General features: G+C 50.5%; 1 protein-coding gene across 1 annotated transcript; it reads left to right on the top strand.

Annotated features, from left to right (window-relative positions):
- The first annotated feature begins 513 nt into the window (after positions 1 to 513).
- Positions 514 to 15,566, top strand: KLF9 (KLF transcription factor 9). Its single transcript, XM_057402175.1, has 2 exons — positions 514 to 1,574; positions 14,469 to 15,566. The coding sequence occupies exons 1-2, from the start codon at positions 1,106 to 1,108 to the stop codon at positions 14,699 to 14,701; spliced, it is 702 nt and encodes a 233-aa protein (XP_057258158.1). The 5' UTR covers positions 514 to 1,105; the 3' UTR covers positions 14,702 to 15,566.
- Positions 15,567 to 16,750: the final 1,184 nt, after the last annotated feature.

Genomic DNA, 16,750 nt, shown 5'->3' with positions numbered 1-16,750 from the left:
TTGTGATATGCGTAACGGCATCGCGCCGGGATCCGGCTCCCCGCACAGAGCCGGGGAGCCCCGTCGCCTGGCCGGAACGAGAGTTGGTTGGCGCGGGGCGCGGCGCTGGTTCCGCTACGAGCCCCGGTCACCGCAGCCCCGCTCGGCGGCGCCTTGCCTGGGCCAGGTGGGCGGGGTCGGGCGGTGCGCGGGCGCCCGCCGGGTTTACAAGTGCTGCGCACTGCTCGGAACGTGGCGCTGATTGGCGGGGGCCTCGCCAGTGACATCAACCGGCTCACTTCCCATTGGCGGGCCCGTTGCTGGGACCGTAGGGCTTCCAGGGAGACACTTAACCCGCTCGGCGCCGGGCTGCCTGGCCGCGCCGGGTCGCACCCCGCAAACCCTGAGCGGACCTGCGGCCGGGCGCCGCCGCCGGCTCGGCTGGGCGGCGGCCTTGGCCGGCGGGGCGGGAGGGAGCCGCGGCGCTTTCGTCCTTTCGCTTCCCACCGCCGCCCGGCGGGCCCGAGACGTGGCCCTTTTAAGCGGGCGCGGCGGGGCGCCCAGAGTAGCACGCGGCCTGAGGAGGGAGCGCAATGATTGGCGGGGCTGTCGCCCGGCGGACACACCCCCTGCTAGAAAAGGGGAGCCGCGAGTGGTGGGGGGAGAAGGTAAACAGAGCCGGCCGGCCCTGCCCGCTGACCAATCGGGGGGGCGGGACGGCACGGGGCGGGAGGGGGCTCCCAACCTGACGTGATGGGACTCGGCGCGGCCGTCCCCGAGCAGGAGCGCGCGGGGCGCGGGGCGGTCGGCGGCGCGGCGGGCGTTCTCCTCTACCCCGGCCGCCGCTCCGGACCCGGGCCGGCCGCTCCTCCCTGCCGGCTGCGCGCCGCCGCTGGGGCTGGGCGCTGAGACCCCTACCTGGCGTCCCGCTATTTATCAGCCCCGTTCTCCCTTGCGCTGCAAAGACCTCGCGCCGCAGGCGAGCCATGGCTGGCGCTGCCGGTCCGACGGGCGCGCACTGAGGAGAGCCCGAAGCTACACCCCTCCTCACACACACACACACACACACACACACACACACCCCTCACACACACACCCACCCCGGTCGTCGGGGCGCGGCCGCACCATGTCGGCCGTCGCCTACGTGGACTTCGTGGCGGCGCAGTGCCTGGTTTCGATCTCTAACCGCTCGGCCGTGCCCGAGGCAGCGCGGCTGAAGGTACCGGGCGAGGGGGAGGCGGCCCGGGAGCTGCGCGACCCCCGCGATGCTTGGAAGGACTATTGCGCCCTGCTAGCCATCGCCAAGAGCCTGCTGGAACTGAACAAGTACCGGCCGCTGCCCGCCCCCTCCGTCTGCAGCGACAGCGTGGAGAGCCCCGACGAGGACGCTGGCTCCGACAGCGACGCGGCCACGGAGCCGGGCTCCAGCCCTCCCCGCAGCCCGCCGCCGGGGCCGTCCCCCCGCCTGCGCGCCGCCGGGGCCGCCCCCAAGGGGAAGCTGGCCGCCGAGAAGCGACACAAGTGCCCCTACAGTGGCTGCGGCAAGGTCTACGGCAAGTCCTCCCATCTCAAGGCGCACTACCGCGTGCACACAGGTCAGCGGCGGCGGCGGCGGCGAGGGGAGGGAGAGGGAGCGGGCGAGGGGAGGGGGAGCGAGCAGAGAACGAGCGCTTGTCCTCGCGTGAACCCTGCCGGCGGCGCGCTCGGCTCACCCGCGCCCTGCCCCCGTTTTCGGCCGGGTTTTTTTTTTCCTTTTTGTCTCCTTTTCTCTTTTCCCCCTTCCACCACGGCCCCGTTTTTCCCCTCTTCTCCCTTCCTGTCTCCTTTTCCGCCGCGGGGCCGGACCGGCCGCCCCGGGTGGGGCTGCGGCAGCACCTCCCGCTGCACCCCGCCTGCCGGCCGCTGCCCGAAGCCCGTAGGTGTACCCCGGGCAGAGCGGGGCGGGCGGCAGCCGCCGGAGTGAACCCGAGGCGGTTCGGGGGGCGGCGGCGGGGAACGTCTCCTGGGCTGCGGGAACAGGCAGAACCTGGCCCGAAGGCGTTCCTTAAAGCCGCCTCGGGCTGGGCGGCCTGCCCCATCTGCTGCCCTTGCCGTCCGGAGCCGCGTTCGCAGAGCGGGCTGCGGGCTGCCGAGCAGCGGCTCCGGCGGCCGCGGGCACGCCCCCTCCAGCGGGCCGAGGGCACTCGAGCCGCACATCGCCTCAAACCGGAGCTGGCCACAGCCGGGAGCCGCTCCAGTGTTTGGGCCCCCTGGGGGGACCGGCGGCTGCTCCGCCCGGCGGCTTGTCGCGGTGCCGGTTATCGTGACCCGGCCGTGGCGTGTTCCGTCCCGCGGGGGCTGCATTACCCGGTCAGAGGGGGGAGAGGGTGTGGCGGTGTCGGAGCCTGCCGGTGAAACACCTCTGCCGCCACAGTTCGCTGTGCTCGTGCTCTGCGCAGCGCCGAGGGGACAGCGGCCCACCGTTCCTCCGTTTATTGTGCGGGTCTTGTGTCGGGAGGGGGGTTGTGTTTGTTTTGGTTTGTTGAGGATTTTTTTTAATCCCTTTAGTGGGAGCGGCTGAATAAACCCCGTTACATGTCCGAATTGCAAGGAGGGAGGGACGGCGACAGAGTGTGGTACACGAAGCTGCTTAAAAATTGCACTAAATTAGAGGGTTGTGTGTGAGTATGGAAAGGAGCGGATCAAAGGAGACAAATGCTGCCGGCTCTTATTTCATGTGCCTCACATCTGTCCTTTAGTCGGAGGTTCTTTTCTGTATTTTGTCTGCTTGGCAGTAATGGTAAATGGTGAAGTACACGACCAGTTTATCACCCGAGGAACATGCTGCGAGGCACTGCTGTAGTATTTCACACAGCCTGGGTAGGGCACGGGCGCATCTGAACTCCAGCTATGCTTCGGTTGCTCTGCCTTGTTTGTGTGCCCAGGTGTATGTGCGCTGCAGTGGAGACACGGTGCTGGTTGCCTACCTAAGCCCTGCTGGCAGATCTGCCGATGCTTAGCTCCGGAGATCAGGGGGAGGAGGAGGATTACTGGATGTGGCTCAGCAGTGAGCTCTGCGGAGTTCAGGCTGTCTCCATGAGCCGGGAAAGAGGATGGTGAGTGGTGACCGTGTACTGACCTCAGGACCAGTGCCAAGGATTGTGTGTTACTGGCTCAGAGACCACGGTTCTGATGCTCTTTTGGAGGCTGAATGTAACTGATGCCCAGCAAAATATTGGCTCATAAGTGACAAAAAAAATTTGTTAGCTTCACATGCACTTACTACCCGGCACTTACTACCCAGTGTTCAGATATCCACCCCAACATGGGAACCAAAATAGACATGACTGGGTTAGTGTTCTGGGTGATGACATGTAAATTAATGTACTGTACAACCCACACTGCTTACTGTAAGCAGTAGCATTATAATAAGTATCTCCTGAAGCAGTGTGAGGTATAGTGTGTGCTGCCTTAGCTCCAAGTATTAGATACTTGATTCACATGCACTGGTATACCACCACGGTGGTTCTGTGTGACTCAAATTGCTACAGATACCACCAGTAATGAACCTTCAGAGCTTCCTAATGTGAGCAGTTAATTGTAGCTAACTGAAATGCTAAACGATACTGCTAATTATTTTTATAGATGGCAGAACAATTCCTTAGCAACGGTGAGATTCAATGGGACCTCTGGAGTTATTCATAACTGTGCACTGCAGAGCATTAATGCTCCCTCCTTTCTTTCCTTTTTTTCCTTTTTTTTTTCTCCCAACAATTTCTCTTCTGTATATCTGAGCCTCTTGAATTGAATTCACCTACCTGCTATTTTTCATCCAGCCACTAAGCAAGTTTTTTGCTGCTGTGCAGCCTTTAATGGAAATAGGTACAGAGCCACCAGTACAATCTTCCAGGTCTTAAATTTTTAATATTTAATTCCAGTCTCTGTGTCTTGGAAAATGTCTTTAGGATTTGCTTTCACACCTGTGAGCTTACTTATAGCCACAGTTCTCTGAACTCAAGGGTACTAAGTGAGCATGTTGGAAAGCTCTAGATACTGCCCTGTGTTGTGGGAATCTAAAAACTCAGCAGGCCATCTTTGGCAAGCTAAGGCAAAGGCAAGAAATGAAATACCAAATAAAGGTAGAAGAGTAGAGGACCAAAGACTTGGTGCTGAGGGGTTAGAGGTCTTTGTCTTATAATGATTCTATAAACTTGTTGGTTCAAAGGCATTCCTTCCTTCAGAGACTAAAAATGTCTGTGTAAATGTTTGCCTGAAGTTCAGGCCTTTGATGATGACTCTAGTTCAATTTCCAGAAGACCAGAATTAGCAATCCATCAGAAATTGTCTCTGCATTGATCTTAACAGAACAAGGTCAGCGGGTGGCACTGCACATCTCACTTGATGGCACAAGCAAGGGGACTGTTTGCACAATCCTGCTGAGCTCAGCCTGACTTAGTAGAGCCGGATTTGTAGGGGGAAGCCAAGAAGTGTGAACTCTTCCCCTTCCCGGGGGGATGCTCCTTTCATTTCTTGCCAGGCCCCTGGTGTTTCTGCGGTACGATCAGACACTTCTTCATTCTGTCATGTGTGTGTACTTACATTCAAAATACATTAATTCACAAAGGCCTGAGGATACAAGGACAAGTGTATCCCTGAAACTGAGCTATTGCCTCCCCTGTCCCTTCAGTACCATCCAAAAGTGAGATGGGATTTATTATTTAAGTTCTGGTGTCTTGAGCAGGAAGAACATTACAGGTAAGGTTGTTCTGTGTAGGCTGGTAGCATCTCTGAGGCACGTGGCACTTGGTGTAGGAGAGAAAGGGTGGCTTGCAAGCCAAAAGACCTTTGTCAGGAAGGCAGGTAGAGGGATAGCTCCACAGTGTGACCATGCCTTAGGTTTCTTGGTCCCTTATGGTATAATGTTGTGGGAGTATAGGACACGTGAACTCTGCTGAAGTTTGGTGATGGCAGGAGGGATTGTGAGCAGTTTGTCTGCTTGGGAGCCTTCAGCACTGAGGTGGTGTGACCAAGTCTTGTAGACTTTCCCTTCAGAGCATAGAAAATGGCCCAGACACATTGGCAAGACCTGCACAAAACCCAAGTCCTGGAAGCTGTGCAGTTATCAGGAGGAAGCAAGGGACTTGGCTGACCAAGAAAACGACAAGCGGCAGCAGATTTGCAGGCAGTTACCTTGGAGATGCACAGACTTTCCTAAATAGGTAGTTTTAGAGGTTTCATTATGGCCAGTAATGTGTAGGGTTACTATTAGCCTCAAAGATGGGGAGGGAGGAGAGCTTAACAGGGAGTGATGGGCAGGCCAGAGGGTTTCCAGGGAAAATAAAGGCGTATGAGAGTAAACAAGCAATCTCAGTTGGAAGGCCTTGGACAAGGAGTGTGGAGCAAAGGGCAGGAGAGGGAGAGAAACTGGCAAGAGAAGCGAACTTTAAGGAATGTACGGTTGCTATAATAGCATGAATACAAGCCAGTTAAAAGGCACACAGCTGCTGAGAGCAGATCCTGCTCTCTGGTCAAGAGAGAGGGACAGAGAAGTTGCCATAAAGCTAGTTTATCAGATGCCGCCTCATACAGGATCTGTAGGAGTTCACTTGCCTGGGGAGGCAAGTCCCAGATACTTCTCAGTACGTGGTGCAGCAGATTGATGGGAAGTTCACATCTGCGTCAGATACCCTTAAGTACGAGGTTAGGCACAGAAAAACAAAATATGTGAAAAGTTTGCACTCTTCAGCCAACTACATCATCATATAAATCAGGACCAATCAATACCAAGAGCTTTGTTTCATTGGGCAGCTGATGCGCCCTTGAGCGCTCCTGGGCATCTGGCTCTCAGTGATGTTTGATAGCAGGTCAGTAGGCAGAGGTGTGGACCCAAAGGTCAGCAGCCTGCACAGTGAAGATGAGGAGCATTTCTGGTACAAAGGAAAAGTTAACACTGCAGTCTAGATACCATGGCTTCGACCCAGCCCCTGTATCAGTTCAGTTTTCACTGTGCTCCTTTGTTATTTGTGCTCTGGACTATCACTAACTGGGCAGACTGTACAGATGCTACTGTGTTGACAATCCTCTTCTTGCTGGAAGCTTTTTTTGGGTATTTTGTGGGAGCGTAATCTGAAATTTAGTATTTTAAGCCCCTCTTATCCATCTTATGCAATGTCACTTTGCCAGATCCTTTAGAATAAGACTGAAGAGCAGAAAGTGGAGTCAGCAAGACATTTTTTGCTCAATTCAGACCTCCATCTGAAACTCCCATTCTCGAGGGTTAACGCAAATGTGCAGATTGCTGGAGTTCTAATCGGCATGTTTCCAGGTCTTGGAGAAACACAATCCTACTGACTGGAAACCCTGCCAGCTGAGTAAGGTAGGCAAAACTCCTCAAAATTAAGTTCAGTGTTGCCTGACTCCCAGATGGCTTTTGTTTGGTTTGGGAGGTGGGGGAGGTTGGGGGCATGGATTTTTTCTTTTTCTTTTTTTGTGTGTGCTTGGGTTTTTTTTTCCTGCCAAAAAATAAAAGCTTTAAGCAGGTGTATGTGTCACAGTGAGAAAGCACTCTAGAAAGGTCTGTATATTAATTGAGTCAGTGTAAAGAAGTGCACGTGTAGAATGGAAGCAGTGAATAGGCATCACTTAAGAGTGTGACTCCTGTTTCTAGACAGATGTCTTGAAAATGCAGCTTTACTGGGTTCCTGCACGCTGTTGTGCTGTGATACTGAAGACTGTGTGGTGGGTGTCACCCTCTCTTGTTAGCATGTGTATCTTGCAAACCAGGTGTTAGGATCCCTGCAGGAACAGTCGTTGCCCTTCACTGGCTGTTGTGCACCAGGCTGCTGCTCATAGCCTCACACAACTCCCAGACCTGAAGTGAAAGAGCAAGGAAGGGCTAAGTGAAGACTAAATGGCCCATCTTGGGTAGTTATGGTAAAGCACACTTCAGATGCTGTTTTGTGGTAGCATAATTTATTGTCTGCATTCAAGTCATAATGACTGTGAATATCCTGAGAGCACTCTACAAATACCTTGAACTTGAGGTAAGAGTCTGTTGAAACACTAGCTAACAAATTCATAGTGAAATAACAGAAATTATATGATCCTTGTGAGCATGTCTAAAACTGCATTCCTCCTTCCCCTGTCAAAGCTGTTTCCATTTAGCAAGCATTTAAGCATTCAGACAGAGCAGGACCTGAAAGCCAGTGCTTCTCAATCTCAGGTAGGTGCCCTCAGCACAAGGCTAGGAGTTGGTCTTCATTCTTCGGTTAATATTTAAACACTACTGCAAAACAGAGGAAGTTCAAATGGAGGTAAGGTGGGAAAGAAGAGGTAAGAACTTGTCCCGTACACCAAGAAGGCACTCCTCAGCTATGAAAATGTAGAGATGACTCTCTGGTGAGGTTTGGAGAGGTCTCTCCCATGTAGCTTCCCTAACTGCGATCTATCTATATACTTGCCCTCAGTAAGTTTGCTGATGACACCAAGCTGTGTGGTTCGGTTGATACACTGGAGGTAAGGAATGCCATCCAGAGGGACCTTGACACACTTGTGAGGTGGGCTCATGCCAACCACATGAAATTTTAACCATGCCAAGTGCAAGGTCCTACACCTGGGTCAAAGCAATCCCAGGCACAGCTACAGGTTGGGCAGAGAAGAGATTCAGAGCAGCCCTGTGGAGAAGGACTTGGGGGTGTTGGTCGATGAGAAACTGAACACGAGCGGGCTTCAGTGTGTGCTTGCAGCCCAGAAAGCCAACCATATCCTGGGCCGCATCAAACGGAGCGTGACCAGCAGGTCGAAGGAGGTGATCCTGCCCCTCTACTCTGCTCTCGTGGGACTTCACCTGCAGTATTGTGTGCAGTTCTGGTGTCCTCAACATAAAAAGGACATGGAACTGTTGGAACAAGTCCAGAGGAGGGCCACAAGGATGATCAGGGGACTGGAGCACTTCCCGTATGAAGACAGGCTGAGAAAGTTGGGGCTGTTCAGCCTGGAGAAGAGAAGGCTGCGTGGAGACCTCATAGCAGCCTTCCAGTAGCTGAAGAAGACCTATAAGGATGCTGGAGAGGAACTCTTCATTAGGGACTGTAGTGATAGGACAAGGGGTAATGGGTTCAAACTTAAACAGGGGAAGTTTAGATTGGATATAGGGAAGAAGTTCTTTGCTGTAAGGGTGGTGAGGCACTGGAATGGGTTGCCCGAGGAAGTTGTGAATGCTCCATCCCTGGTGATGTTCAAGGCCAGGTTGGACAGAGCCCTGGGTGTCGTGGTTTAGTGTGAGGTGTCCCTGCCCATGGCGGGGGGGGTTGAAACTAGATGATCTTAAGGTCCTTTCCAATCCTAACTACTATTCTATGATTCTATACATATATGTATAAATGTATCTATATACATATATGTGAGGAGGCACAGTCCCTCAAGAAAGGCTTTTGTAAGCCAGGGAGGGCTGTTATCTTGCAGAAAAGCTGTAAGGATTTCCCTTGCTGTGTCACATGGGGATAACAGCAAAATTGAGTCTCACTGGGATTTGGGCTCCCAGTGGCTCAGCAGCGGTGGCTTCTAGCAGGTGGGTTTGCGTCTGGTCTTTTGAAAGAGACTCAGAACACCTGTGTGTGCAAGCAGCTGTTGAGTGGTGGTTTTGAGGATGTCAGGGCAGTCTAAATACTTGCTGGAAGGAGAGGTATATAAAATATATAAAAAATATAAAACTGCTCAGTTTTAATACCTGAATAGTCTTGTGTTGTTTAGTCCTGTCTGCTGGCAGAATAAACCACTTGCTGCAACCCATCCATGCATTGTCTATTTTGAAGGCAGTGACTGTTTGAAATATTGCCAGACTGAGTGGCCGCAGTTTAGATGTTACAGAAACCCTTGTTTTAGGCATACAGTATCTCATCCTCACTGCTGATCTCGCTCTGTGCTGTTTCGCACCAGTGAATCGTGTGGCTGCCACATGCTTTAGTGACCTGATTTTGGAATATCTCAGAAGAAAAAGGCTGTTCAAAAGGCTTGTGCTCTGAAGTGGATGCATGGATGCCCAAGATCCATCTTCACCGGAATATCACTCAGTCATAATCCAGTGTCCCACAAGAAATTGCTCACTCAGGGTGTGTGGGCCAAACAGCACATTGGTGGAGAAAAAAGGAAAGAGACCTGAGACAGTAGCTGTTCTACAGCAGAGAAGATAGCCTGAGTGTTTGGGTTTTTTATATCTCTTGCAATAAGCTGGACTGTGTTCTTGACATTCACCTACAGAATGTATTTTGGGAGACACTGTGACACAGAGGAGTGGTGGCTTAGTGGGATCATGGGGGGTGGGGGGGAAGAAAAGAAAATAGGAATATGCATAGGGTATCAGGATTCCTTTGGAAATTTTGAGCTCCAGCAGCCACAGAGGTACAGGAGGATCTTGGAAGATGATGGTGGGGATCAGATTCTCTCATTTGAACCATGCAAAGCTGATTATGCCAGTTCTGTTTTGCCAAGTAATTTTGCTCTCCCCTGGTGGCAAGAGACTTCGCTGTTTGGGTTCCCATATTCTTGTGCTTCCCCTTTTCCCTGTTTTCCATCTGCCACCTCTGGCTGCAGTTGGTGGGTCTGTGCCTCGGGGCAGGCAGGGCGTTCCTGCAGCAGGAGGTACTGGCTAGCTGTGTCCAGTCAGCAGCCTGGTGGATAGTAGGAACCATGCATCCCAAACACTGCATCATGAGCACTCTGAACCCTTCTTCAGTTCTGATACTTGAAAGAGTTGCTGCTATGAATACCTGGCAACATGGTCCTACCATGTACCTACCATCATCCCATCTCTAATAACCTAAGTCAGTCAAGGTGTCTTGTTAGGTATCCATTCATGCAGCTGTAGCTACAGTCCATCTGGCTTTCTTGTTGGCATTATTTGACAACTATTCTGTGCTAGCTAGTACTGATGCCAGGCTCTGGACTCATGGCTGTGTTCACTTCTGTCACTGAGGAAGGCAGTGTGAGCATAGCAAACGATTCATCTTTACCAGACTTCAGTCCACACCAGCAGCATGGTGTGGGCAGAATGTCTTCTGTAAAGCCATTGCTCAAGCAATTTTAGTAACTCACATAAAATCAGTACTTTGTTCCACCACAGAGGCTCAGTGTGCTCAGTCCTAGTGAATGTACTACCTATACTAAGAGAATTGACCAAGTGTCTGATCAGCAACTTTGTCTTCAGCTTTTTCAAACACAGCTTCCCCCTTCCCAAAAAAAAACAGTCACTCAGAACTTCTCTGCCCCTTGTTTGTCCAAATTAATTCATCTTTGTTAAAGCCACCATGAACTGCAGCTCCTGACCTCAGTCATCCACGTATAAAGGAGCATTTTGTTGTGAGAAGGCAGATGATTACTCAGGATACCAGTACTACTTGCGCTGTCAATGAGTCAACTAATGCCCATTCTGTGTTCTTTTTCAGAAACCCTTCCTGTACAAGACTACAATGTGGGAAAATCTGTGATGTCCCAGGATAGGTCAAAAAAACCTAAATAATTTATCATCTATCCAGAATAAAAAGGAATAAAATACAGTGGGCCTGCTTCAGGTCATACACTGTAACTTTGATACAGAGTTTGAACTCAGAGAGAAAGAAGAAACTAATCAGTAGTAGTACCCAGTGGAGGGTGGGAAGAAGGAGCAAGTCAGGTGAAGCAAGAAAGCAAAGACCGAAAGGATCTGCAGTAGCCTTTATATCCATATGGCATTTAAAGCAAGCCAAGGGTGCAGAGAGTAGTTCTTTAGACTCCAGAGGCAACCTGTGAAGAGCCACCACCAGCTTGTGCTCAGCATGAACTATGTCTCCTACTACATTCCTGGGACACACAGGACAGAGAATGGGAGTTCTGCAGATATACCTATTCCTATAACCTGTAAATCAGTTTCTGTTTCACTTGTTATTTCTGTAAGCTGCCCTGGATATATGTTTGTTGTTTGTTTTTGTTTTTTTTATAAAGTAATTTACAACTTGTATCTCTTGTGTTAATATCCTGTCACAAATAATTCTAAGGTATGCTGATAACACCGTTGGCCATTCCTTCATCTCTTGATGGGAATCCCTTCTAAGGCATATCTTAAAATGTGAGTAGCATACTGCTACCAGGAAATGGTATGTAACAGCACCCCGGTTTGATGGTTAATTCTGCTTTTTTTAAGCTCAAGCATTACTACTCCCAAAACTAAAGGGATAAAAAACGTATGGAACAGGTATTTCTTGTTTGAGACATGACACAGAAATCCGTGTATCTCCAGATGGAGGCAGCATTGCGTCACAGCTTTGTATTGTAGCTCTGCAGGCCATTGTCTGCCCTGCTGCATGTGAGTTGCAAGATGTGTTTCCTCACTGGACTTTTCCTCGAACATCTCACACAAAAATAGTGTGCCAAATGCAGCGGTGAGCTTTGCTGAGTGGACAGTCATCACCTGTCATCAGGCACCTTTACCTTGCCTTAAAAGCCTCCTGAATGCATGATCCACTCCTGCTCTGCACCTACAAAGTCCATCACTGAAGCACCATCCCTCCAGCCTGATGTCACAGCTTTCTGACCAGGGGAGCAGCAGATCTTGAGGCTCAGAGACAATCCCTGTGGGCCTGGAAAAGCCTCCCTCCCCTTTGTGTCTCTGCTCTGAGAAGTCTGGATTTTAATGCATCCTGGTGCTGGGGATTATGCCTGGCCTACTTTCATATGTGCGCTTCCAGAGTGGCCGTGACAGCCTCCCTGGGCTTGTATTGCTGAGGTGGTGAAGGTGTTCACAACGACCCTACCTGGGGGCTCAGCATGGGTCCCAGTGGAAGCTCTTGTGTGTGAGGGAGCACAGCCGCTCGCCTGGGCAGGGGGTCTCTGCTGTTTGCTGCTCTCCTACCTCAGCAGAGCCTGTCCCCACTGTGCGAAGCGCATCATGGCCTCCTTGTGCTCCCCCCGCCAAGCTCAGGCCGATTCCCTGGGAAGTGCGGTGCCAGGTGCACACAGGGGATCCCGAGTGAGCCCTGTCTTTCCCTAAGGCTTTGTGTTCACTCTGCATAACCTGAAAGTGCTTCTCTCTGGAACACAAAATGGGTGTGCAGGGTTGCAGCAGTGGAGGTCATGTTTCACGTTTCAGAGGGGATTCTAGTAACCAGCCTCTGTTTTGTCTTTCCACCTGCAGCTCCAGGAGCAGGGTTTGGAAGCTCAGTTTTGCAAGGGCTGCATGGGGCAAGTGTTGGAACACTATAGACACCAGGTTAGTTCCTGCCATACCTAAAATGTAGATGCTGCACCCCAAAGGCTATGATCCTTGCTATCTAGCCTGGGCACCAGGTCTCCCTGTAGCACAGTTAGGCACTTTCACAGGCTGAAGAGCTGTCCTGAGGTAGATGGTTGGAAATACGGCTTCTAGGGATGGTGCAGGATGCCTGCTCTGCTCCCACTGCTCTGGGGTGTAAGTGCCTGACACAGAGCTGTACTAGATGGCTCCACACATGCAAGATGTATAGCACTTCTCCCACATTCCCGGGGGGAGCTGGAAAGCTGTTCCACGCCTCCCACTGCTGCCTGCTTCCAGGAGCTGTGACAGAAACCGTGAGATAGATAGCAAAAGAGCAGCACAAGTGAAACACTTGCCTTGGATCCTGGGCAGGGCTGGGAAAGCCAGGGAAGCATGGTGATGGAAGTGCTCTGTACAGCTCCTGCTTCTGCTGCTGGGCCGCCTGGCTGTGGTCGTGGCCTTCACGCACGTGTGAGCCTGTGTACTGCTTTAATTAATTCCTTTCATCAAGCGGCGGGTGTCCGGAAAGGCTTCCAGCCATGTCAGCAGCATACAGCAGGGAGTCAAGAAACCTGTTCATACAAAACATAGCCCCAGGTCAGGACGGCTGGCAGCTGTGCCTCCTTTGGGCTTGGGTACCAGGCTGGCTTGGCTCCCTGTACTCCCTCTGCACCCTTCTCTCCTGACCAGGGACCAGTAACGCTGCCAAGTGAGGGAAGGAGGTTCAGGGGAAGCAGTATGACAGGATGCCCGAGGGGCAGCCATAAGGTATGTGATTCTGCTTGCCCAGCTTCACCCTGGTCTGTCTGGGATGGGGCAGCTGCCTGTCAGGGGGCACCGTACACTGGGAGCCTGAACTGTGAACATGGCTGCATCACTGTGTAAACCCCTGGTGTAGCTACACCTCAACTTACCTTGTCTGTTCTTATCCTCCTCGCTGGATGCTGTCAGTCATCCTCCTGAATGCTGTCAGTCACTCTCCCCAGCCCCCTTCCTTCTCCCTACAGCTCTGCAGTACTTTCTACTGCTGATTGTCCTCCTGGCACTTGGGCTGTTCATTCAAGCCTTTAGCCTTTTCTGGCTGCCATTGTGTCTGGGGAGGACTACAAGGCATGCTTTCTTGTAAATTACTCTCTTTATTGTGATCTGTAAATGTAAAGCAAGCTTGCCTGTTGTGCCAGACTTCAGAGTACCAAGAAATATTGGAGTCCCTGTGTTTCTTTCTAACTCTTCCAAGCTAAAAAAACTCCTGGGATAGTTTTTATGTTTCATGGTTGGCTAAAAATAGCTGTCACTCGCTGTCATTTATATTCCCTTCAGGAGACTCTTAAGAAAGGGAATTAAGTCATCAAACTGCAGTGGTGCATGATGTTTGTGACTGAAAGCTTTTGTGTGAACTTAAAACATCTTTGATTTCCATCTGTGCCGTCGACTAAGGTCAGCCTTGCTGGTTGGGAGGCAATGGGTCTATGCAGTAGGCAAAGGCTGTGCAACCCGCAGAGGTGAATTGCAAGGATGTGGGGTGCCAGGAAGATTACAGTGAGTGCTGTTCAATACTTAGACCCTTGTTTTTGAAAGCAGAGGGGTGGTGTGGGGCATTTGGTTTGGTACTTCACCACTGTAGCAAACATTTATGCTGATAAAGCTGTGAATGATGAAGTAGTTTTCCTGTCCTCAAATCAGCCATCTAAGAGACTGATACCCTGTGGAGCAGCTTGGGTTTCTGGGAGAAGGGAGTGTAGGGGACATAGGAATTCTCCCTGCAGCCACAGCAGCTCTGCTGTATGTGTTTGCAGGCAGAAGACTGCACTGCTCTCCCCAGTCCCTCCCCAGTCAGTTCTCCCAATGCTGGAATGGCTTGTTCCAGGTGAGAGGTTTTTTTGGCTTCCTTTCTAACTGTACAAATTATTCAGCAGAATGGGAGTGTTAGAGGGAGCCTGACATGAAAAACGCACAGGCTCAGGCAGAGCTCATCTGTTGTTTTGACAGTCTTCAGGGTCACGTAAGGTTCTGCACCAGAATGCGAATTCCATGCTGTTAGAGGGGTTTTTGGTTTCTGATGGAGGTGAGACTGAAACCTGATGAAGCGAGTTATCAGCAACTCCACAGACGCTGCCACCGTGGCAAGAAACAAGTGTCATTTTCCCCTCCTCAGTGTGTTCCCTGGCTCCTCGGTGAAGCTGGTATGTGCTGGCCTGCATTACTGCTGTCCCCTAAATCTCTTGTCATCCTTTCCTCCCTGCAGGTGAGCGACCGTTCCCCTGCACGTGGCCTGACTGCCTTAAGAAGTTCTCTCGCTCGGACGAGCTCACCCGGCACTACCGAACCCACACCGGTGAGAAGCAGTTTCGATGCCCCCTTTGCGAGAAGCGGTTCATGCGGAGCGACCACCTGACAAAGCACGCCCGCCGCCACACCGAGTTCCACCCCAGCATGATCAAGCGATCCAAAAAGTCCAGCTCCAGTAGCTCCTTGTGAAGGCAGGGCCAGCCCGGGGATGGGAGCAGAGTGGAGGACGCAGGCAGTGGCATCAGAGCATGAGCATCCGCTGCGGCGCCGGTCGCCCTTGCCATCTGAAAGCATATGTTGCTGACATTCAAAAAGTACTCCGTGCCCCTCGCCCCGTCCTCCATCTCCCCACCCTGCGCTGGGAACAGCGATCTGGAGCAAGTGGACTGCAGGGTGAGAGGAGGGAAGGGATGGCCAGCGGAGGAGGTGACCCATCTCCTCAACGTAAACGCTGATGCTGGTGTATATATGTCTGACTGGATGGTCTGGCCTGTGCCCCTGCAGTAGTGAGACCCCAAAGTCTTTGTGATTGCTGTGTCATGAACATGTTTTGTTGAACAGTGTAATGCTGCTTGTATTTAGAGTTTGTTGAGTAAAAACACTTTCCGAGTCACATAAATAACTCAGATAAAAGCTCCATAGCACATTGTAGAAGTGGGTTTACTTCTGTCTCAGAATGATCCTGCATTTTAAGAGACTGTTAAGAAAAAACGTTACATATGTTACTAATAGCATCTGAGATGATAAGATGAATTTATACTCAAGAAGGCCCATTAAAGTAAATGGGTCTTTTTAATTTTTCTTTGTATTAACTATACTTTTGAATATGAGCTGCACTTTTCCAGTAAAGACATCAAGAAGATACTTAAAGCAGAACCCTCCCCCCCACAACAGTTCAGTCATTTTCTGACCATGTGTGTATTTAGTTCTGCTATTCATTTATCTGGAAGAAGACAAGTCAGCCGAGATATGTGGCAGGGGTATGGGAGCAGAAGCACGTCTCTTCTTTGATCCTATACTTCTAATTTGTCAATAAATACAGTACTGTACTATAGACATGCCACTAACAGTGCTTTATTCTGCTGTGTTTTGTTTGGATGTATGACAGCAGTTACCATCTTTATAAACTGCTGCGCTTTTTTTGAAGGTTTTTTCTCTTCCTACGCTTGCCTTAAAGATTTACTCTCTTCATACCCTTGCCTAACTCCCATGGAGTCCTATGGGAGTTGTGTGTGTTTATGGAGAGAATAGACCTTTCCCTAAAAGCACTCTGCTAATGGAAACTCCTGGAATTGTTGTAAGGAGCACTTCTGGAGGGCTCCAGTATATCTTGATAGCTGTTTCTATAGAGTGTGGGTGAAAACCATTAGCTGACTGGAAATACAGCACGCAAGGTGTGTCATAACACTCCCTATGACATAAGCTTCTCTTGGGTAGCTGTGTCATGCATGGCACGTCAGACACTGATAATGGCAGTATTACTTTTATTTTAAAGCTATCTGTTGCTCCTTAAGGGGAGCAGAAAGGTCACTGAAGGAGAATTTTCAGCTGTGGTCATTTAGCTGATTGTTGCATTATTTTTTTTTATGTTGAAATCATTAACTGTAAGAGGTTATCAGTGGTTTTCTCTTTTTCCCTCCCCAGCTGCATAAAAGGGGGAGGAGACTTCTGTTTACACATTTTTTCCAGAAACATTCTTTTCCTGTTTGGTTTTTACCAAAGGGGAAGGGGAGGTGCAGCCCTACTATAGAGACTTGGGGCCAGATTCATCTCGTGAGTAATCACGTTTCCACTGCAGATGAATTTAGGTCATCTTGTAAAATTCTGTACATAAACAATCTTGCTAGTACACCTGCAACTACAGCATCCTACTGTTTTACCTGATAAAAAGCTTGCTTCTTAGAAACAAACATAAAAAAATGAACTCGGAGAGTAGAGTGTTTTCTTCTACTGTTGTATAAGGCTTTCGGCATTAGAAACCAGTTTGCATATAGTGTTTTTAATCTGTGTAGTTCATGATAAATTCCGTCTATGTGAAGAGAACTGCTTTTAAGGCATTGGGGATATTGAACAGTGTGTGGAGTAAAAAGGGATGTGTTTTCTTCAGTGAAAACTTCAGGAAACCAAGCACACTTTCTACCTCCGTTTCAGCTTTTTGAAACATTTCTTTTAGAAACCAAACTTTAATTTCTGGTGTCCAAATCGAGTCAGAAGGACATCCATTCTTCCTGATAAAAA

Source organism: Pezoporus wallicus, unplaced genomic scaffold (genome assembly GCF_028554395.1).
Source record: "Pezoporus wallicus isolate ANWC-B61680 ecotype Strahan unplaced genomic scaffold, APGP_CSIRO_Pwel_v1 contig_6275, whole genome shotgun sequence".
Taxonomy (NCBI): Eukaryota; Metazoa; Chordata; class Aves; order Psittaciformes; family Psittacidae; genus Pezoporus; species Pezoporus wallicus.
Note: the sequence above shows the minus strand (reverse complement) of the source record. Positions and strands in the feature narration are given on the sequence as shown.